General features: G+C 46.8%; 1 protein-coding gene across 1 annotated transcript in view; it reads left to right on the forward strand.

The window, feature by feature from the left end:
* The window catches only part of LOC138948183 (actin-related protein 5-like), a 65,136-nt gene that overhangs the window by 32,300 nt on the left and 14,824 nt on the right, over positions 1-18,012 (forward strand). Inside the window, exons 10-14 of the mRNA XM_070319683.1 lie at positions 949-1,029; positions 1,567-1,695; positions 4,699-4,848; positions 13,498-13,690; positions 14,751-14,815. Coding sequence (XP_070175784.1) covers positions 949-1,029; positions 1,567-1,695; positions 4,699-4,848; positions 13,498-13,690; positions 14,751-14,815 — 618 coding nt within the window. The remainder of the gene's footprint in view (positions 1-948; positions 1,030-1,566; positions 1,696-4,698; positions 4,849-13,497; positions 13,691-14,750; positions 14,816-18,012) is intronic.

Raw genomic sequence — 18,012 nt, forward strand, 5'->3', positions numbered from 1 at the left:
ATGGGGGTAAATTTACAAGGGCTGTGAACAGGGAGTGAGTCTTAAAATGGGGGTAAATTTACAAGGGCTGTGAACAGGGAGGGAGTCTTAAAATGGGGGTAAATTTACAAGGGCTGTGAACAAGGAGGGAGTCTTAAAATGGGGGTAAATTTACAAGGGCTGTGAACAGGGAGGGAGTCTTAAAATGGGGGTAAATTTACAAGGGCTGTGAACAGGGAGGGAGTCTTAAAATGGGGGTAAATTTACAAGGGCTGTGAACAGGGAGGGAGTCTTAAAATGGGGGTAAATTTACAAGGGCTGTGAACAGGGAGGGAGTCTTAAAATGGGGGTAAATTTACAAGGGCTGTGAACAGGGAGGGAGTCTTAAAATGGGGGTAAATTTACAAGGGCTGTGAACAGGGAGGGAGTCTTAAAATGGGGGTAAATTTACAAGGGCTGTGAACAGGGAGGGAGTCTTAAAATGGGGGTAAATTTACAAGGGCTGTGAACAGGGAGGGAGTCTTAAAATGGGGGTAAATTTACAAGGGCTGTGAACAGGGAGGGAGTCTTAAAATGGGGGTAAATTTACAAGGGCTGTGAACAGGGAGGGAGTCTTAAAATGGGTGATCTTAAAAGGGGGTTTCCACTGTACTTGGCTAAGTCCCGTCAGAGTTTGGTTGATTATGATTTCCACTGTACTTGGCTAAGTCCCGTCAGAGTTTGGTTGATTATGATTTCCACTGTACTTGGCTAAGTCCCGTCAGAGTTTGGTTGATTATGATTTCCACTGTACTTGGCTAAGTCCCGTCAGAGTTTGGTTGATTATGATTTCCACTGTACTTGGCTAAGTCCCATCAGAGTTCGGTTGATTATGATTTCCACTGTACTTGGCTAAGTCCCGTCAGAGTTTGGTTGATTATGATTTCCACTGTACTTCGCTAAGTCCCGTCATTTTCCTTTGTTTTTCAGCTGGGTGAAGACGAAGAAGAGCTTCAGCGCCTGATGACAGTTCAGGATCTGATGATGGAGGATGACGACGAAGCTCTTGCTGTGAGTGTTCATTTTTAACAGGCATGGGAATGGTCCTCGGATCCGCTAATTTTCTTTTCTTTATTTGGTGTTTAACGTCGTTTTCAACCGTTCAAGGTTATATCGCGACGGGGAAAGGGGGGAGATGGGATAGAGCCACTTGTTAATTGTTTCTTGTTCACAAAAGCACTAATCAAAAATTTGCTCCATGGGCTTGCAACGTAGTACAATGTATTACCTTACTGGGAGAATGCAAGTTTCCAGTACAAAGGACAAAACATTTCTTACATACTGCTTGACTAAAATCTTTACAAAAATTGACTATATTCTATACAAGAAACACTTAACAAGGGTAAAAAGAGAAACAGAATCCGTTAGTCGCCTCTTACGACATGCTGGGGAGCATCGGGTAAATTCTTCCCCCTAACCCGCGGGGGGTAACTTCTAAATTTAGAGGTTTAGAAATGATATTTCGGAGGATAAAAAGCATATTCAGAGGAAAAAATCCATTATGTGTGTTTTCAATATAACGATCCATCATGTGTGTTTTTGCCACAGAGGGCCATGCATAACGCTGGCTTCAAGAACATGGAGGAACTCCAGACAGCTGTGGACAAGATGACACTCACCGTGCAGAGAGCGCGTGCCAAGATTCTGGGCATGGAACTTCCACCCCTGGAACCTGAGGTCAGTTAACACAGCACAAAGTTTGTGTTGTAGGGGCGTCTTCTTCTCCTTACTCATTCGCTGTGTAGTGTCCGTCATGAAGCGTGTAGTGTCCGTCATGAAGCGTGTAGTGTCCGTCATGAAGCGTGTAGTGTCCGTCATGAAGCGTGTAGTGTCCGTCATTCGCTGTGTAGTGTCCGTCATGAAGCGTGTAGTGTCCGTCATGAAGCGTATAGTGTCCGTCATGAAGCGTGTAGTGTCCGTCATGAAGCGTGTAGTGTCCGTCATGAAGCGTGTAGTGTCCGTCATTCGCTGTGTAGTGTCCGTCATGAAGCGTGTAGTGTCCGTCATTCGCTCTGTAGTGTCCGTCATGAAGCGTGTAGTGTCCGTCATTCGCTGTGTAGTGTCCGTCATGAAGCGTGTAGTGTCCGTCATGAAGCGTGTAGTGTCCGTCATGAAGCGTGTAGTGTCCGTCATGAAGCGTGTAGTGTCCGTCATGAAGCGTATAGTGTCCGTCATGAAGCGTATAGTGTCCGTCATGAAGCGTATAGTGTCCGTCATGAAGCGTGTAGTGTCCGTCATGAAGCGTGTAGTGTCCGTCATGAAGCGTATAGTGTCCGTCATGAAGCGTGTAGTGTCCGTCATGAAGCGTATAGTGTCCGTCATGAAGCGTATAGTGTCCGTCATGAAGCGTGTAGTGTCCGTCATGAAGCGTATAGTGTCCGTCATGAAGCGTGTAGTGTCCGTCATGAAGCGTATAGTGTCCGTCATGAAGCGTGTAGTGTCCGTCATGAAGCGTGTAGTGTCCGTCATGAAGCGTATAGTGTCCGTCATGAAGCGTATAGTGTCCGTCATGAAGCGTATAGTGTCCGTCATGAAGCGTATAGTGTCCGTCATGAAGCGTATAGTGTCCGTCATGAAGCGTATAGTGTCCGTCATGAAGCGTGTAGTGTCCGTTATGAAGCGTATAGTGTCCGTCATGAAGCGTAGGCAGACCGGGGAACCCATACGAGTTCGCTCTGTAGTGTCCGTCATGAAGCGTATAGTGTCCGTCATGAAGCGTATAGTGTCCGTCATGAAGCGTGTAGTGTCCGTCATGAAGCGTATAGTGTCCGTCATGAAGCGTAGGCAGACCGGGGAACCCATACGAGTTCGCTGTGTTTTGTACGCATGACTGTCTAGAATAGGAGCAGGACGGTCAGTTGGAAAAAATACGATGAGAAAAGTTCCGAGACTACTTCCCTTCACAAGCGCATCCCAAAGCTCATCCAGTATTTTGACATGTGATTACAGTTTTTATCCGTAAACATTCAAAGAAGCATTTGTTTTAAATGTATTTGATGTCTATCGTTGGTCCCGTCCCGTTGGGGGGCCTGATAGCTTAGTTGATTGAGTTCTGGACTTGTGGTCATGGATGTATAGTGTCCGGATGTTAAAAGAGAATAAATGTATGTACATAGTTATGATAGAATGTTGATGTAGGAATTGAGGAGATGTGTGGGGGCACGGGAATGTATGAATGACAAAGAACAAATGTTTGTTTTTGGATGTTTTATGTGTGTTTTGTTGCGGACACAAAAGCTCAGCAATGCAATTTCTCTTTTAGAGATTAATAAAGTTTATTGTATTGTATTGTATTGTATTGTATTGTATTGTCTATCGTTGGTCCCGTCCCGTTGGGGGGCCTGATAGCTTAGTTGATTGAGTTCTGGACTTGTGGTCCTCGGGTCACTGGACTTGTGGTCCTCGGGTCACAGGTTAGAATCCATCCAGACTGGGATGGAGATAGGTCAACGTTATGTGATGACTCAGAGACGGTATCTATGTTCCACCCCCAAGTCACTGCTGTGGCACATTAAAGACCTCGGTCACTCTGCCAGTAGTGCAGGTGGCTGGCTGATTGTAAATATGCAAACACCTGGGAAGCGCTATTCTTGAAGTGACCTGAACCACCCAGCAATGAGAAGATAACACCTGGGTAGATCTACTCTTGAAGTGACCTGAACCACCCAGCAATGAGAAGATAACACCTGGGTAGAGCTACTCTTGAAGTGACCTGAACCACCCAGCAATGAGAAGATAACACCTGGGTAGAGCTACTCTTGAAGTGACCTGAACCACCCAGCAATGAGAAGATAACACCTGGGTAGAGCTACTCTTGAAGTGACCTGAACCACCCAGCAATGAGAAGATAACACCTGGGTAGAGCTACTCTTGAAGTGACCTGAACCACCCAGCAATGAGAAGATAACACCTGGGTAGAGCTACTCTTGAAGTGACCTGAACCACCCAGCAATGAGAAGATAAAGCTACTCTTGAAGTGACCTGAACCACCCAGCAATGAGAAGATAAAGCTACTCTTGAAGTGACCTGAACCACCCAGCAATGAGAAGATAACACCTGGGTAGCGCTACTCTTGAAGTGACCTGAACCACCCAGCAATGAGAAGATAACACCTGGGTAGCGCTACTCTTGAAGTGACCTGAACCACCCAGCAATGAGAAGATAACACCTGGGTAGCGCTACTCTTGAAGTGACCTGAACCACCCAGCAATGAGAAGATAACACCTGGGTAGAGCTACTCTTGAAGTGACCTGAACCACCCAGCAATGAGAAGATAACACCTGGGTAGAGCTACTCTTGAAGTGACCTGAACCACCCAGCAATGAGAAGATAAAGTATGAGTGGATCAAGTTGTTATAGAGAGGAAATCATCATCTTTTGCCAGGCTTTTACAATATTTTTCCTCAAAAAGAGAAAGAGATAAGGAAATGTTGGCCAGCCCAACTCCTCCTCCCCCAGCCAACAGCCTACTCAAATTCTAGCCACCCCCTCATCCCTTCGAAAAAGTATCTTCAGAAAATGTGTTATGTTTCATGCTAAATGGATAGGATATCACTTTTGTTCATTTAATCATGCAGCCGGATTCCTCTCAAAAGGCAGACATTCAGCGTTTTCATCTTTTGTGTGTGTGTGTGTGTGTGTGTGTGTGTGTGTGTGTGTGTGTGTGTGTGTGTGTTTCAGACCAAAGAGAGTTCCTTTCCACTGCTGGACATTCCGGATGAAATGCTGACCCCTGACCAGCTGGAGGTCAAGAAACGCCAGCGAATTCTGAAGAGTGCACAGCTGGGTCGCGAGAGGGCACAGGCCCTGCAGAGAGAGAAGAGGCAGAAGGTAACAATGAGCCACGGTCTTTTTACATTTAGTCAAAACTTGACTAAATGTTTTGTCACGATCGGGTGACAGAGACCAAGAAAGCGTCACTCAGTGGAGTGCCTGTTCTGGGTCAATGTATGATAGAAAGCGCCTGTGCGTGATATTGGACACAGCAGAGTTTTTGCTGACAGTGCTCCCGAGCACGGATGTTTTGAAACGCACGAGCTTCACAGTGCAGGTTTCTGCTGTCATAGGGCTGACGGTTTTTTTCGCTGACAGCGCGCACGGGATTTTCAGGGATTGAGTTTCTCGTGTCTTTTTCCTGCTTGGGGAGGCAAAACTGTGTATAGCTGGACTGGTTTGGTGACAAGGTCAGTCACGTGTATTTGGCTAGGTGGTCTGTCAGAGACTCAAGGACGACACACTTGACACCCAGCGGCAGAAGGGGAAGGATCTAATACACAGTTTCTAGAGTATGATGGTTTTTCACCGAATATTGTATTCGGCACTCTAGGGGAACTTCCACTGCCACGTATTTTGCTGAGGACAAGTCGTCAACTTTCCTTCGTCGGCGATGGCTTTCGCATAAGGATTCGACAAGGGGTTCTGGACGTTTTTGGTCACTGTTGACGAACAGAGGCTGTTCCAGGGAGGAAGCGGACTTTGCTTCCATTGAGAGTACAATCATAGGCTTTTGAGGTAATAAATCATTATTTAACGCTGTTGATGAGTCTGTGTTGTGGAATGAAATACTCTCTGTTGTTCTTTCCAGGTTAGCGCATAATTTACTCTCTGTGACGCTAAAATACTAATCTGTATATGGTTTTTGCAGATAGGGAGAGAAGGACGGAAAATGGCTGTTTTGTTGTTGTAAAAAGTCAGTTTTGTGCAGGCCCACGTGCTCGATGAGATATTTAAAGATGACATGTTTTAAGGTGGTGGGTGAGGGGTAGCTGACATGTTTAGTGCACCGATGCTTTCTGTTTGCAGCCTTCCTTCGTTCGTTCGTTTCGTTCGTTCGTTACGTTCCCGTAACATCGGCACGGCTGACTCTGGCGGGAACTGTTGAGGCTACGCTAACCAGGAGACCGGCTAACCAGGAGACCGGCTAACCAGCGGACCGGCTAACCAGCGAACCGGCTAACCAGCGGACCGGCTAACCAGCGAACCGACTAACCAGCATACCGGCTAAGCAGCAGCAGCAGAGAGAAAGCTAAGTGCACCATGTCGTACGCACCCCGTTGACCACCGTTGTCTTTTCGTATCTATGATTTCATTGGAGTAGTGACAACGTGGGGTGTGTGACACCTGCACGAACTAGAGCTTTTCGAACAGAACATTCTCATTTCGACTGTATTTACACGGGTTCAGCGTGTTACTATAATTTTCTACATAGTACTGGCATTTTGTCAGTGAACACTGGTTTTTTACGTGTTGAGAACGTAAAAGGAACATATTTTGAGTGAAGGCTCGAGGGAGGTGGAGAGTTTATACATAAACAGGCGTCTGAAACTTATACTTTTGTTGACTCTATTTAATTGTATGCCTGCGAGAGTGGATCGTGGTGTGGTTAGTTAATTAGTAGTAATTAACCGGTTCATAATCACCTTGAGTGATATATTGAAACGTGACACGTGGGGGCCAAGCCGGGATTTACTCAGTTAATTTCCAACTGATAAAGACCCACCAATTAAGGAGAACTAAGAGCAGATAATCTCGTCAGTGCTCGACTTATTTTCTGCTTGGTGCTACCCTTTTTTGTATAGTTTTGATCATATACCACACCTTAAGCGATTCACATCTTGCAGGAAATGTAAATTGTAATTTGTGAGTTATTGTATGCGCTAACTGTGATTATCTCCCTTTCCTTTGTTTGTGAATCTTTGTTGTTGTACGTTCAGAGTTTTCCGTTGCAGAGAGCTGAGCGGGGTTAGCGGATTTGTTATTCGTTTTACTCAGTTTTCTCTACATTGTTGTTTCGCATTCCGTAACAGGTTACATTTTCTACCGTCTTGTTTTACTTGGATTTTTCTCCATATTTTGACTTTGTTGGAATTTTGGGGGGGAAGGGTCCGAGGACTTCTGTCCTAACCAAGGCTGTGGGAAACACTCTGTTTCACCGCAAAAAGCAGCCGATAAAGTAGGCCACGGCTGTGGGAAACACTTTGTTTCACCGCAAAAAGCAGCCATAAAGTAGGCTACGCGATTTGTTCTACACCGTTTGGATTTTTCTTCTGCATTTTCCGGTTGCTGGATTTTTGTATCCACCGCTTTCATCACCGCGTGTTCTAGCTATAGCTGCGTTAGACTTACTTTTGTGATAAAGCTTTGCTAAACTAACCATGGCTACAGGGGGATCTCCTACGAAGAGATTAACTTTTGAGACTCCTGGTAGCGAGGAACAGACAGAGCGAGACGCACGCGTTAGAGCGCGTAGTTTGCTTAAGCGCAAGGAGTTAGAACGTAAGGAAGACATAGAGCGACAGACGAGAAAAGAAGAGCTTGACAGACAAGAACGACAGGCCGAACGGGACAGACAGGACAAGAAAGAGAAAGACGAACGTGAGAGACAGGAACGACAAGACGAACGTGACAGACAAGAACGGAAAGAGAAAGATGAACGAGACAGACAAGAAAAGAAAGAGAAAGATGAACGTGACAGACAAGAAAGGGAACGACAGGCCGAACGACAGGCCGAACGTGACCGACAGGATAAGAAAGACGAGCTTGAGAGACAGGAACGACAGGCCGAACGTGACAGACAGGACAAACAGGCGGATCGCGAACATCAGCTAGAACTAGCTAGGCTACAGGCCGAGAAGGGGACGCTTACTCAGGCTAGCGCGCCGACGTTTGTTGCCGACCGTACGAGACTGCCGACGTTCGACGATGACAAGGACGAGCTCGACGATTTTTTACGCCGGTTTGAGCGCATTGCATCGGACCAGAAGTGGGAAGAGGCCACGTGGGCTAGCCGCCTTAGCACCTGCTTGAAAGGACGCGCATTGCAGCTCTACAACGCTTTGGAGGACGACGAGGCGAGAGACTATCAGGCACTAAAGAAGGCGTTACTCCAGCGCTTCAACCTGACTGCGGAAGCCTACAGACGACGTCTGCGTAACAGCAAGAGACTGAGCGGCGAGCTGAGCCATCAGTTTGTGGCACGCCTTAACCTCTACCTGCGGCGCTGGGTGGAGATGGCCGAAAAGGACTGGACCGTCAACGACCTTGCCGACCTCATTGTCATGGAGCAACTGATGTCCAGCCTGCGACCTGAGGTGGTGACCTTCGTGCAGGAACACCAGCCAAAGACTACTCAGGAGGCAGCCGACTGGATCAGAGTACACGAGGACGCCCAGGCGATCTCTGGCAAATCTTCAGGCTCACGGCCGGGAAAATCGGGAAATTCAGGTTCTTCAGGACCCAAGGACGGGAAGGACGATCAGGGACACAAGGGATCGAGTTCCAGATCTGACATCCAGTGTTACTACTGCAACAAGCGGGGCCACGTGAAGAAGGACTGCCACAGGAGACAGGCTGACCAGAAGGGCGTACACTTTGTTGGCAGTGAGGAGTTAAGGGACGTCACGAGCTCATGCACCATTCCACAACTCTGCGTTCCGTGCTCCAGGAAACATTTCCAGCCCCACTGCAACGTCTACGTTAACGGGGTGAAGGGCGAAGGTCTGCGGGACACAGGGGCAGACATGATAGTGGTTCGGGCGAGTCTAGTTCCAGCTATGGCCTACACAGGAGACAGCATCAGGGTGAGAATGGCCGAGGCATCTCACGCTTACGACTTGAACACGGCAGTGATCAAGGTCGTAACCCCGTTGTTCACGGGGACCATTGTGGCTGTCGTCATGGACGATCCTCCATGCGACCTGCTCATTGGAAACCGGGTCCAGTTTGTGGACGGCGTCACCAGGGAGGTTCCCGTTTACCGGTCTCCCGACGTCATTTCAGTGCTCACGCGGGCACAGGCGGAGCGAGAGGACAAACCTCTCAAACCCCTACCTGCTGCACGAGCTGCCCTGGGGAACGTGACCCCCGCGCTTCTCGCGAAGGCTCAGGCATCTGATCCGACACTAGCGACTCCTCGGGAGCACGCGAAGTCGGGGAAGGTGAAGCTGAGCGGGAAGCATGGGAGGTCAAAGTTCCTCAGGGACAGGAAGTTGCTCTACCGTGAGTTCAGCAACCAAGAAGGTACATTCAAACAGGTTGTCGTGCCTCGCGAGTTTCGCGAGGGTGTCATGGCAACGGCACACGACTCGATTCTGGGAGGTCATCTTGGCACCAAGAAGACCACGGATCGTGTCTGGCGCCACTTTTACTGGCCAGGCATCTGCACGGATGTCCGACGTTTCTGTGCGTCCTGCGATAAGTGCCAGAAGGTGGTGGCCAAAGGAAGGGTGAGGAAGGTCCCCTTAGAGAAGATGCCGCTCATCGACGAACCCTTTCGTCGGGTGGCAGTGGACATCATCGGGCCCATCTTGCCTGCGTCTGAGGACGGAAACAGATACATTTTGACCATGGTGGACTACGCTACTCGATACCCAGAGGCGATCCCTCTGAAATCGATCGAAGCCACGCGAGTAGCTGAGGCTCTGGTTACTATGTGGTCCCGGCTGGGAATTCCATCAGAGGTACTCACCGACAGAGGCACGCAGTTCACGGGAGGAGTGATGGCGGAGGCAGCACGACTGCTATCACTGGAGCAGCACTTCACCACTCCTTACCATGCTCAGTGCAACGGACTGGTGGAAAGGTTCAATGGCACCTTGAAGACCATGCTGAGGAAACTAGCTCAGGAGAAACCACGCACGTGGGACAGGTACATCCCAGCATTGCTTTTTGCATACCGCGAGGTTCCTCAGGAGAGCTTGGGCTTTTCCCCATTCGAGCTGTTGTACGGCAGACAGGTACGCGGTCCCATGGCTATCCTGCGTCAGGCTTGGACGGACGAAGAAGCTGACGAGGAGGTGCAGACGACAGCGACCTACATCGTAGAACTCAGGAACAGGATTGAAGAGACCTGCAAATTGGCTCAAGAGAACCTGGGAAGAGCAGCACAGCGTTACGCGCGAGGATTCGACCGCAAGGCACGGCCGCGCAGCTTCAAGATTGGAGAACGGGTGTTGCTACTTCTACCTGTCAAACACAACAAGCTACAACTGCAGTGGCAAGGACCTTTTGAGGTGACAGCGAAAGTGGGCCAAAACGACTACAGGATCGTCATGAACGGGAAAGCACGCCTGTACCACGCCAACCTGCTGCGCGCCTACATAGAGAGGACTGCCTACGGGGAAAAGGACAAAGTGACAGAAGCAGTTGCTGTCGTGATGGACGAGACAACGGAAGAACAGGGAGGAGGACGGGTACCAGTTTGTCCGCTGGAGGCTAGTGAGGATCTCACGGACGTGCACATCTCACCTGATCTTGGGGACGACCAGCAGGCGGACCTGCAAGAGATCCTGAAGGATGCAGCACGGGTCCTTACAGACATACCACTTCAGACGCATCTAGAGGAGTTTACCTTCGACTTGCTGGAGAAACAGCCAGTGAGGACGAAGCAGTATCCCATGCCTCATGCCCAGAAGGAGGTGGTCAGGAAGGAAATCGCCGACATGACGAAGTTGGGCGTCATCGAGCCAGCGAACTCTCCCTACAGTTCACCAATTGTGCTTGTAAAGAAGAAGGATGGACGCGTCAGGTTCTGTGTTGACTACCGGAAGCTGAACAAGATTACGGCGTTTGACGCGGAACCCATGCCTGATGTGGACTACCTCTTCAGTCACTTGGCCAAGGCCAAGTACTTTTCCAAACTGGACCTCACCAAGGGATACTGGCAAATTCCAGTTGCCGAGGAAGATCGCCCAAAGACTGCATTTACCACTCCATTCGGCCAGTTCCAGTGGACAGTCATGCCTTTTGGTCTACAGAATGCAGGTGCCGTCTTCACTCGCATGATGAGGAAACTTTTGGAACCATTGAAGCGCGAGGACATCAGCAGTTTCATTGACGATGTGCTGATCGCGACAGAGACATGGACTGAACATCTCGACGCCCTGCGCGACGTGTTCGGAAGGTTGAAGGACGGAAATCTGGGAGCTAAACCGTCCAAGTGCTACTTGGGATTTCGGGAATTGTCTTTCCTGGGTCATGTTGTCGGCGAGGGATTGCTCGTTCCAGAGGACGACAAGATCCAGAAGATTCGGGAGGCGGAGCCACCGCGCACGAAGAAAGAAGTCAGGTCTTTCCTGGGCCTAGCCAGCTTCTACAGACGCTTCATCCCGCACTTTGCCGAAATCGCACTACCACTGACCAACCTTACCAAGAAACTACAACCGACCGTTGTAGTGTGGACTGAGGAATGCAGCTCCGCATTCAACACCCTGAAGAGGCGACTCACCAGTCAGCCTATTCTCCGACTACCAGACCTGAACAAGGACTTCGTGCTGAGGACAGACGCTTCAGGAAAGGGACTTGGGGCAGTGTTGCTTCAGGAGACAGAGGGGTTTTTGCACCCTGTTTGCTTCGCCAGCCGTAAGCTGACCTCGGCCGAGGCAGCGTATGCAACGGTTGAACGCGAGTGTCTCGCCATTGTCTGGGGCATCCAGAAGTTCGAAGCGTACCTGTACGGACGACCTTTCTGTCTGGAGACGGACCATCAACCTCTGCAATATCTTCAGGTTGCAAGGTTGGCAAACGCCAGACTTATGCGCTGGGCGTTGATTCTCCAACCGTACCAATTCACGGTACGCGTCATTCCGGGCGCCAACAATGTTGGAGCTGACTTTCTCTCTCGGGCTGTAGAGGAGAACATGACTGTGAGCGAAACCGAGGTTTCGTCTTGAAGAGGGGAGGTGTGTCACGATCGGGTGACAGAGACCAAGAAAGCGTCACTCAGTGGAGTGCCTGTTCTGGGTCAATGTATGATAGAAAGCGCCTGTGCGTGATATTGGACACAGCAGAGTTTTTGCTGACAGTGCTCCCGAGCACGGATGTTTTGAAACGCACGAGCTTCACAGTGCAGGTTTCTGCTGTCATAGGGCTGACGGTTTTTTTCGCTGACAGCGCGCACGGGATTTTCAGGGATTGAGTTTCTCGTGTCTTTTTCCTGCTTGGGGAGGCAAAACTGTGTATAGCTGGACTGGTTTGGTGACAAGGTCAGTCACGTGTATTTGGCTAGGTGGTCTGTCAGAGACTCAAGGACGACACACTTGACACCCAGCGGCAGAAGGGGAAGGATCTTATACACAGTTTCTAGAGTATGATGGTTTTTCACCGAATGTTATATTCGGCACTCTAGGGGAACTTCCACTGCCACGTATTTTGCTGAGGACAAGTCGTCAACTTTCCTTCGTCGGCGATGGCTTTCGCATAAGGATTCGACAAGGGGTTCTGGACGTTTTTGGTCACTGTTGACGAACAGAGGCTGTTCCAGGGAGGAAGCGGACTTTGCTTCCATTGAGAGTACAATCATAGGCTTTTGAGGTAATAAATCATTATTTAACGCTGTTGATGAGTCTGTGTTGTGGAATGAAATACTCTCTGTTGTTCTTTCCAGGTTAGCGCATAATTTACTCTCTGTGACGCTAAAATACTAATCTGTATATGGTTTTTGCAGATAGGGAGAGAAGGACGGAAAATGGCTGTTTTGTTGTTGTAAAAAGTCAGTTTTGTGCAGGCCCACGTGCTCGATGAGATATTTAAAGATGACATGTTTTAAGGTGGTGGGTGAGGGGTAGCTGACATGTTTAGTGCACCGATGCTTTCTGTTTGCAGCCTTCCTTCGTTCGTTCGTTTCGTTCGTTCGTTACGTTCCCGTAACATCGGCACGGCTGACTCTGGCGGGAACTGTTGAGGCTACGCTAACCAGGAGACCGGCTAACCAGGAGACCGGCTAACCAGCGGACCGGCTAACCAGCGAACCGGCTAACCAGCGGACCGGCTAACCAGCGAACCGACTAACCAGCATACCGGCTAAGCAGCAGCAGCAGAGAGAAAGCTAAGTGCACCATGTCGTACGCACCCCGTTGACCACCGTTGTCTTTTCGTATCTATGATTTCATTGGAGTAGTGACAACGTGGGGTGTGTGACACCTGCACGAACTAGAGCTTTTCGAACAGAACATTCTCATTTCGACTGTATTTACACGGGTTCAGCGTGTTACTATAATTTTCTACATAGTACTGGCATTTTGTCAGTGAACACTGGTTTTTTACGTGTTGAGAACGTAAAAGGAACATATTTTGAGTGAAGGCTCGAGGGAGGTGGAGAGTTTATACATAAACAGGCGTCTGAAACTTATACTTTTGTTGACTCTATTTAATTGTATGCCTGCGAGAGTGGATCGTGGTGTGGTTAGTTAATTAGTAGTAATTAACCGGTTCATAATCACCTTGAGTGATATATTGAAACGTGACATGTTTTAACATAGAGGGGGGAATCGAGACAAGGGTCGTGGTGTGTGTGTGTGTGTGTGTGTGTGTGTCTGTGTCTGTGTCTGTGTGTGTCTGTGCGTGTGTGTGTGTAGAGCGATTCAGACCAAACTACTGGACCGATCTTTATGAAATTTTACATGAGAGTTCCTGGGAATGATATCCCCGGACGTTTTTTTCGTTTTTTTGAAAGGGAGGTCTTGATTATGTTCTTTCTGACAGGAAATTGTGGAAGAGAAGCGACTGGAGGATCGGAGGCGCTGTGACTTTCAGGGCTGGCTGACAGAGGTGCGACAGAAACGCCTCAAGATCGTTGAAGCGCGCAACACGCGGCGCCAGAAGAAGGCCAACATGGCCAAGCGTGGCACTCTGGCATCGCAGCAACGCATGCGCATCATTTCACAGCTTGCTGCCCGTAAGTTCAACTTTGTCTTGGTGTAGTTTGTTTGTTTTTAGTGGTGGTTGTTTTTAGTGGTGGTTGTTTTTAGTGGTGGTTGTTTTTAGTGGTGGTGGCTGAAGATACAGTCCAATCCCCCATTTAAGATACCGAATACATACAACAAAGAGAGAGAGAGAGAGAGACAGAGAGAGAGACAGAGAGAGAGAGAGAGACAGAGAGAGAGAGAGAGAGAGACACAGAGAGAGAGAGAGAGAGAGAGAGAGAGAGAGACAGAGACAGAGAGACAGAGAGAGAGAGAGAGAGAGAGAGAGAGTTTTACAGAATCAAAATGCAAGAAAGCTAGGTTATTAGAATGTTGCCAAATTCTTTGTGTTTCTCTGCCCGCTTACTCCATTTTAAGACTTCCTTCTTTTTAAGACCTGTCAGAATCAAGACCTGTCAGATTTAAGACCTGTCAGATTTAAGACCTGTCAGATTTTGTTAAGGTCTTAAAAGGGGGGTTACTCTGTCGCAGAGACTGTAAACTGTTGCATTCCTTAGCAATCTTGAGAGGGAAGAAACAATGTTTAACTGAGCAAAGTTCTTTTTCTGTTTATTATTTCATTATCTTTTGTTTGTCCATCAACTCCAAAGACCATATTTAGCCAAGGTACTCGCACATGATTTGTTCTGTCTAGAATTGAATGTTCCTATAACCTGGTAGTTTGTCCATCAACTCCAAAGACCATATTTAGCCAAGGTACTCGCACATGATTTGTTCTGTCTAGAATTGAATGTTCCAATAACCTGGTACTGGCTTTCTTGCATTTGGATTCCGTATAAGATTGGTTTTGAACTTTTGAGGAGCACTGTCTTGTTGCTTTGTTTTGTAGTTTTGTTGTTGGTGGTAGTGGATTTTGTGTTATTTGTCCCCTGTTTGTTTGTTGGTGGTGGTAGTGGATTTTGTGTTATTTGTCCCCTGTTTGTTTGTTGGTGGTGGTAGTGGATTTTGTGTTATTTGTCCCCTGTTTGTTTGCTTGTATGTTTTCTTCAGATCGATAGTTCTCTTTAAAATTTATTCTTACCTTCTTTGCAGAGAGCAAAAAGAAGGATGATAACTTCGGGCAGAATGATGACGACTGGGACGTGTACAAGGAAATTGTAAGTAGACTTTGAAGTTCTGAGCAAAATCTCTGTCTCTCTGTCTTTTTCTGTCTGTCTGTCTCTCTCTCTCTTTTGCTCTCTCTGTCTCTCTCTGTCTCTCTCTGTCTCTCTCTGTCTCTCTCTCTCTCTCTCTCTCTCTCTCTCTCTCTCTCTCTCTCTCTCTCTCTCTTTGTCTCTCTCTCTCTCTCTCTCTCTCTCTCTCTCTCTCTCTCTCTCTCTCTCTCTCTCTCTCTCTCTCTCTCTCTTTGTTGCATGTCTTCTGTAGATTAGTAAAGGTTAGGTGTAAGACATGTGGACCTAATGCCACTACCCCCTTGTAATAATCTGCTGAAGGGACATTAAAACCCAAAAACCAACCAACCCCCTTGTAATAACTATTTTGAGTTGGCATTTTCTCTCTCTCTAGTGTTCATAGACAGAGGGTTGCGTAAATAATAGACGAATTGTCTCTCTCTCTAGTGTTCATAGACAGAGGGTTGCGTAAATAATAGACGAATTGTCTCTCTCTAGTGTTCATAGACAGAGGGTTGCGTAAATAATAGACGAATTGTCTCTCTCTAGTGTTCATAGACAGAGGGTTGCGTAAATAATAGACGAATTGTCTCTCTCTAGTGTTCATAGACAGAGGGTTGCGTAAATAATAGACGAATTGTCTCTCTCTAGTGTTCATAGACAGAGGGTTGCGTAAATAATAGACGAATTGTCTCTCTCTAGTGTTCATAGACAGAGGGTTGCGTAAATAATAGACGAATTGTCTCTCTCTCTAGTGTTCATAGACAGAGGGTTGCGTAAATAATAGACGAATTGTCTCTCTCTAGTGTTCATAGACAGAGGGTTGCGTAAATAATAGACGAATTGTCTCTCTCTCTAGTGTTCATAGACAGAGGGTTGCGTAAATAATAGACGAATTGTCTCTCTCTAGTGTTCATAGACAGAGGGTTGCGTAAATAATAGACGAATTGTCTCTCTCTCTAGTGTTCATAGACAGAGGGTTGCGTAAATAATAGACGAATTGTCTCTCTCTCTAGTGTTCATAGACAGAGGGTTGCGTAAATAATAGACGAATTGTCTCTCTCTAGTGTTCATAGACAGAGGGTTGCGTAAATAATAGACGAATTGTCTCTCTCTAGTGTTCATAGACAGAGGGTTGCGTAAATAATAGACGAATTGTCTCTCTCTCTAGTGTTCATAGACAGAGGGTTGCGTAAATAATAGACGAATTGTCTCTCTCTAGTGTTCATAGACAGAGGGTTGCGTAAATAATAGACGAATTGTCTCTCTCTAGTGTTCATAGACAGAGGGTTGCGTAAATAATAGACGAATTGTCTCTCTCTAGTGTTCATAGACAGAGGGTTGCGTAAATAATAGACGAATTGTCTCTCTCTCTAGTGTTCATAGACAGAGGGTTGCGTAAATAATAGACGAATTGTCTCTCTCTAGTGTTCATAGACAGAGGGTTGCGTAAATAATAGACGAATTGTCTCTCTCTAGTGTTCATAGACAGAGGGTTGCGTAAATAATAGACGAATTGTCTCTCTCTCTAGTGTTCATAGACAGAGGGTTGCGTAAATAATAGACGAATTGTCTCTCTCTAGTGTTCATAGACAGAGGGTTGCGTAAATAATAGACGAATTGTCTCTCTCTCTAGTGTTCATAGACAGAGGGTTGCGTAAATAATAGACGAATTGTCTCTCTCTCTAGTGTTCATAGACAGAGGGTTGCGTAAATAATAGACGAATTGTCTCTCTCTAGTGTTCATAGACAGAGGGTTGCGTAAATAATAGACGAATTGTCTCTCTCTAGTGTTCATAGACAGAGGGTTGCGTAAATAATAGACGAATTGTCTCTCTCTAGTGTTCATAGACAGAGGGTTGCGTAAATAATAGACGAATTGTCTCTCTCTCTAGTGTTCATAGACAGAGGGTTGCGTAAATAATAGACGAATTGTCTCTCTCTAGTGTTCATAGACAGAGGGTTGCGTAAATAATAGACGAATTGTCTCTCTCTAGTGTTCATAGACAGAGGGTTGCGTAAATAATAGACGAATTGTCTCTCTCTAGTGTTCATAGACAGAGGGTTGCGTAAATAATAGACGAATTGTCTCTCTCTCTAGTGTTCATAGACAGAGGGTTGCGTAAATAATAGACGAATTGTCTCTCTCTAGTGTTCATAGACAGAGGGTTGCGTAAATAATAGACGAATTGTCTCTCTCTAGTGTTCATAGACAGAGGGTTGCGTAAATAATAGACGAATTGTCTCTCTCTCTAGTGTTCATAGACAGAGGGTTGCGTAAATAATAGACGAATTGTCTCTCTCTCTAGTGTTCATAGACAGAGGGTTGCGTAAATAATAGACGAATTGTCTCTCTCTAGTGTTCATAGACAGAGGGTTGCGTAAATAATAGACGAATTGTCTCTCTCTCTAGTGTTCATAGACAGAGGGTTGCGTAAATAATAGACGAATTGTCTCTCTCTCTAGTGTTCATAGACAGAGGGTTGCGTAAATAATAGACGAATTGTCTCTCTCTAGTGTTCATAGACAGAGGGTTGCGTAAATAATAGACGAATTGTCTCTCTCTAGTGTTCATAGACAGAGGGTTGCGTAAATAATAGACGAATTGTCTCTCTCTAGTGTTCATAGACAGAGGGTTGCGTAAATAATAGACGAATTGTCTCTCTCTCTAGTGTTCATAGACAGAGGGTTGCGTAAATAATAGACGAATTGTCTCTCTCTAGTGTTCATAGACAGAGGGTTGCGTAAATAATAGACGAATTGTCTCTCTCTAGTGTTCATAGACAGAGGGTTGCGTAAATAATAGACGAATTGTCTCTCTCTCTAGTGTTCATAGACAGAGGGTTGCGTAAATAATAGACGAATTGTCTCTCTCTAGTGTTCATAGACAGAGGGTTGCGTAAATAATAGACGAATTGTCTCTCTCTCTAGTGTTCATAGACAGAGGGTTGCGTAAATAATAGACGAATTGTCTCTCTCTCTAGTGTTCATAGACAGAGGGTTGCGTAAATAATAGACGAATTGTCTCTCTCTAGTGTTCATAGACAGAGGGTTGCGTAAATAATAGACGAATTGTCTCTCTCTAGTGTTCATAGACAGAGGGTTGCGTAAATAATAGACGAATTGTCTCTCTCTCTAGTGTTCATAGACAGAGGGTTGCGTAAATAATAGACGAATTGTCT

This window comes from Littorina saxatilis, linkage group LG15 (assembly GCF_037325665.1).
Source record: "Littorina saxatilis isolate snail1 linkage group LG15, US_GU_Lsax_2.0, whole genome shotgun sequence".
Lineage (NCBI taxonomy): Eukaryota > Metazoa > Mollusca > Gastropoda > Littorinimorpha > Littorinidae > Littorina > Littorina saxatilis.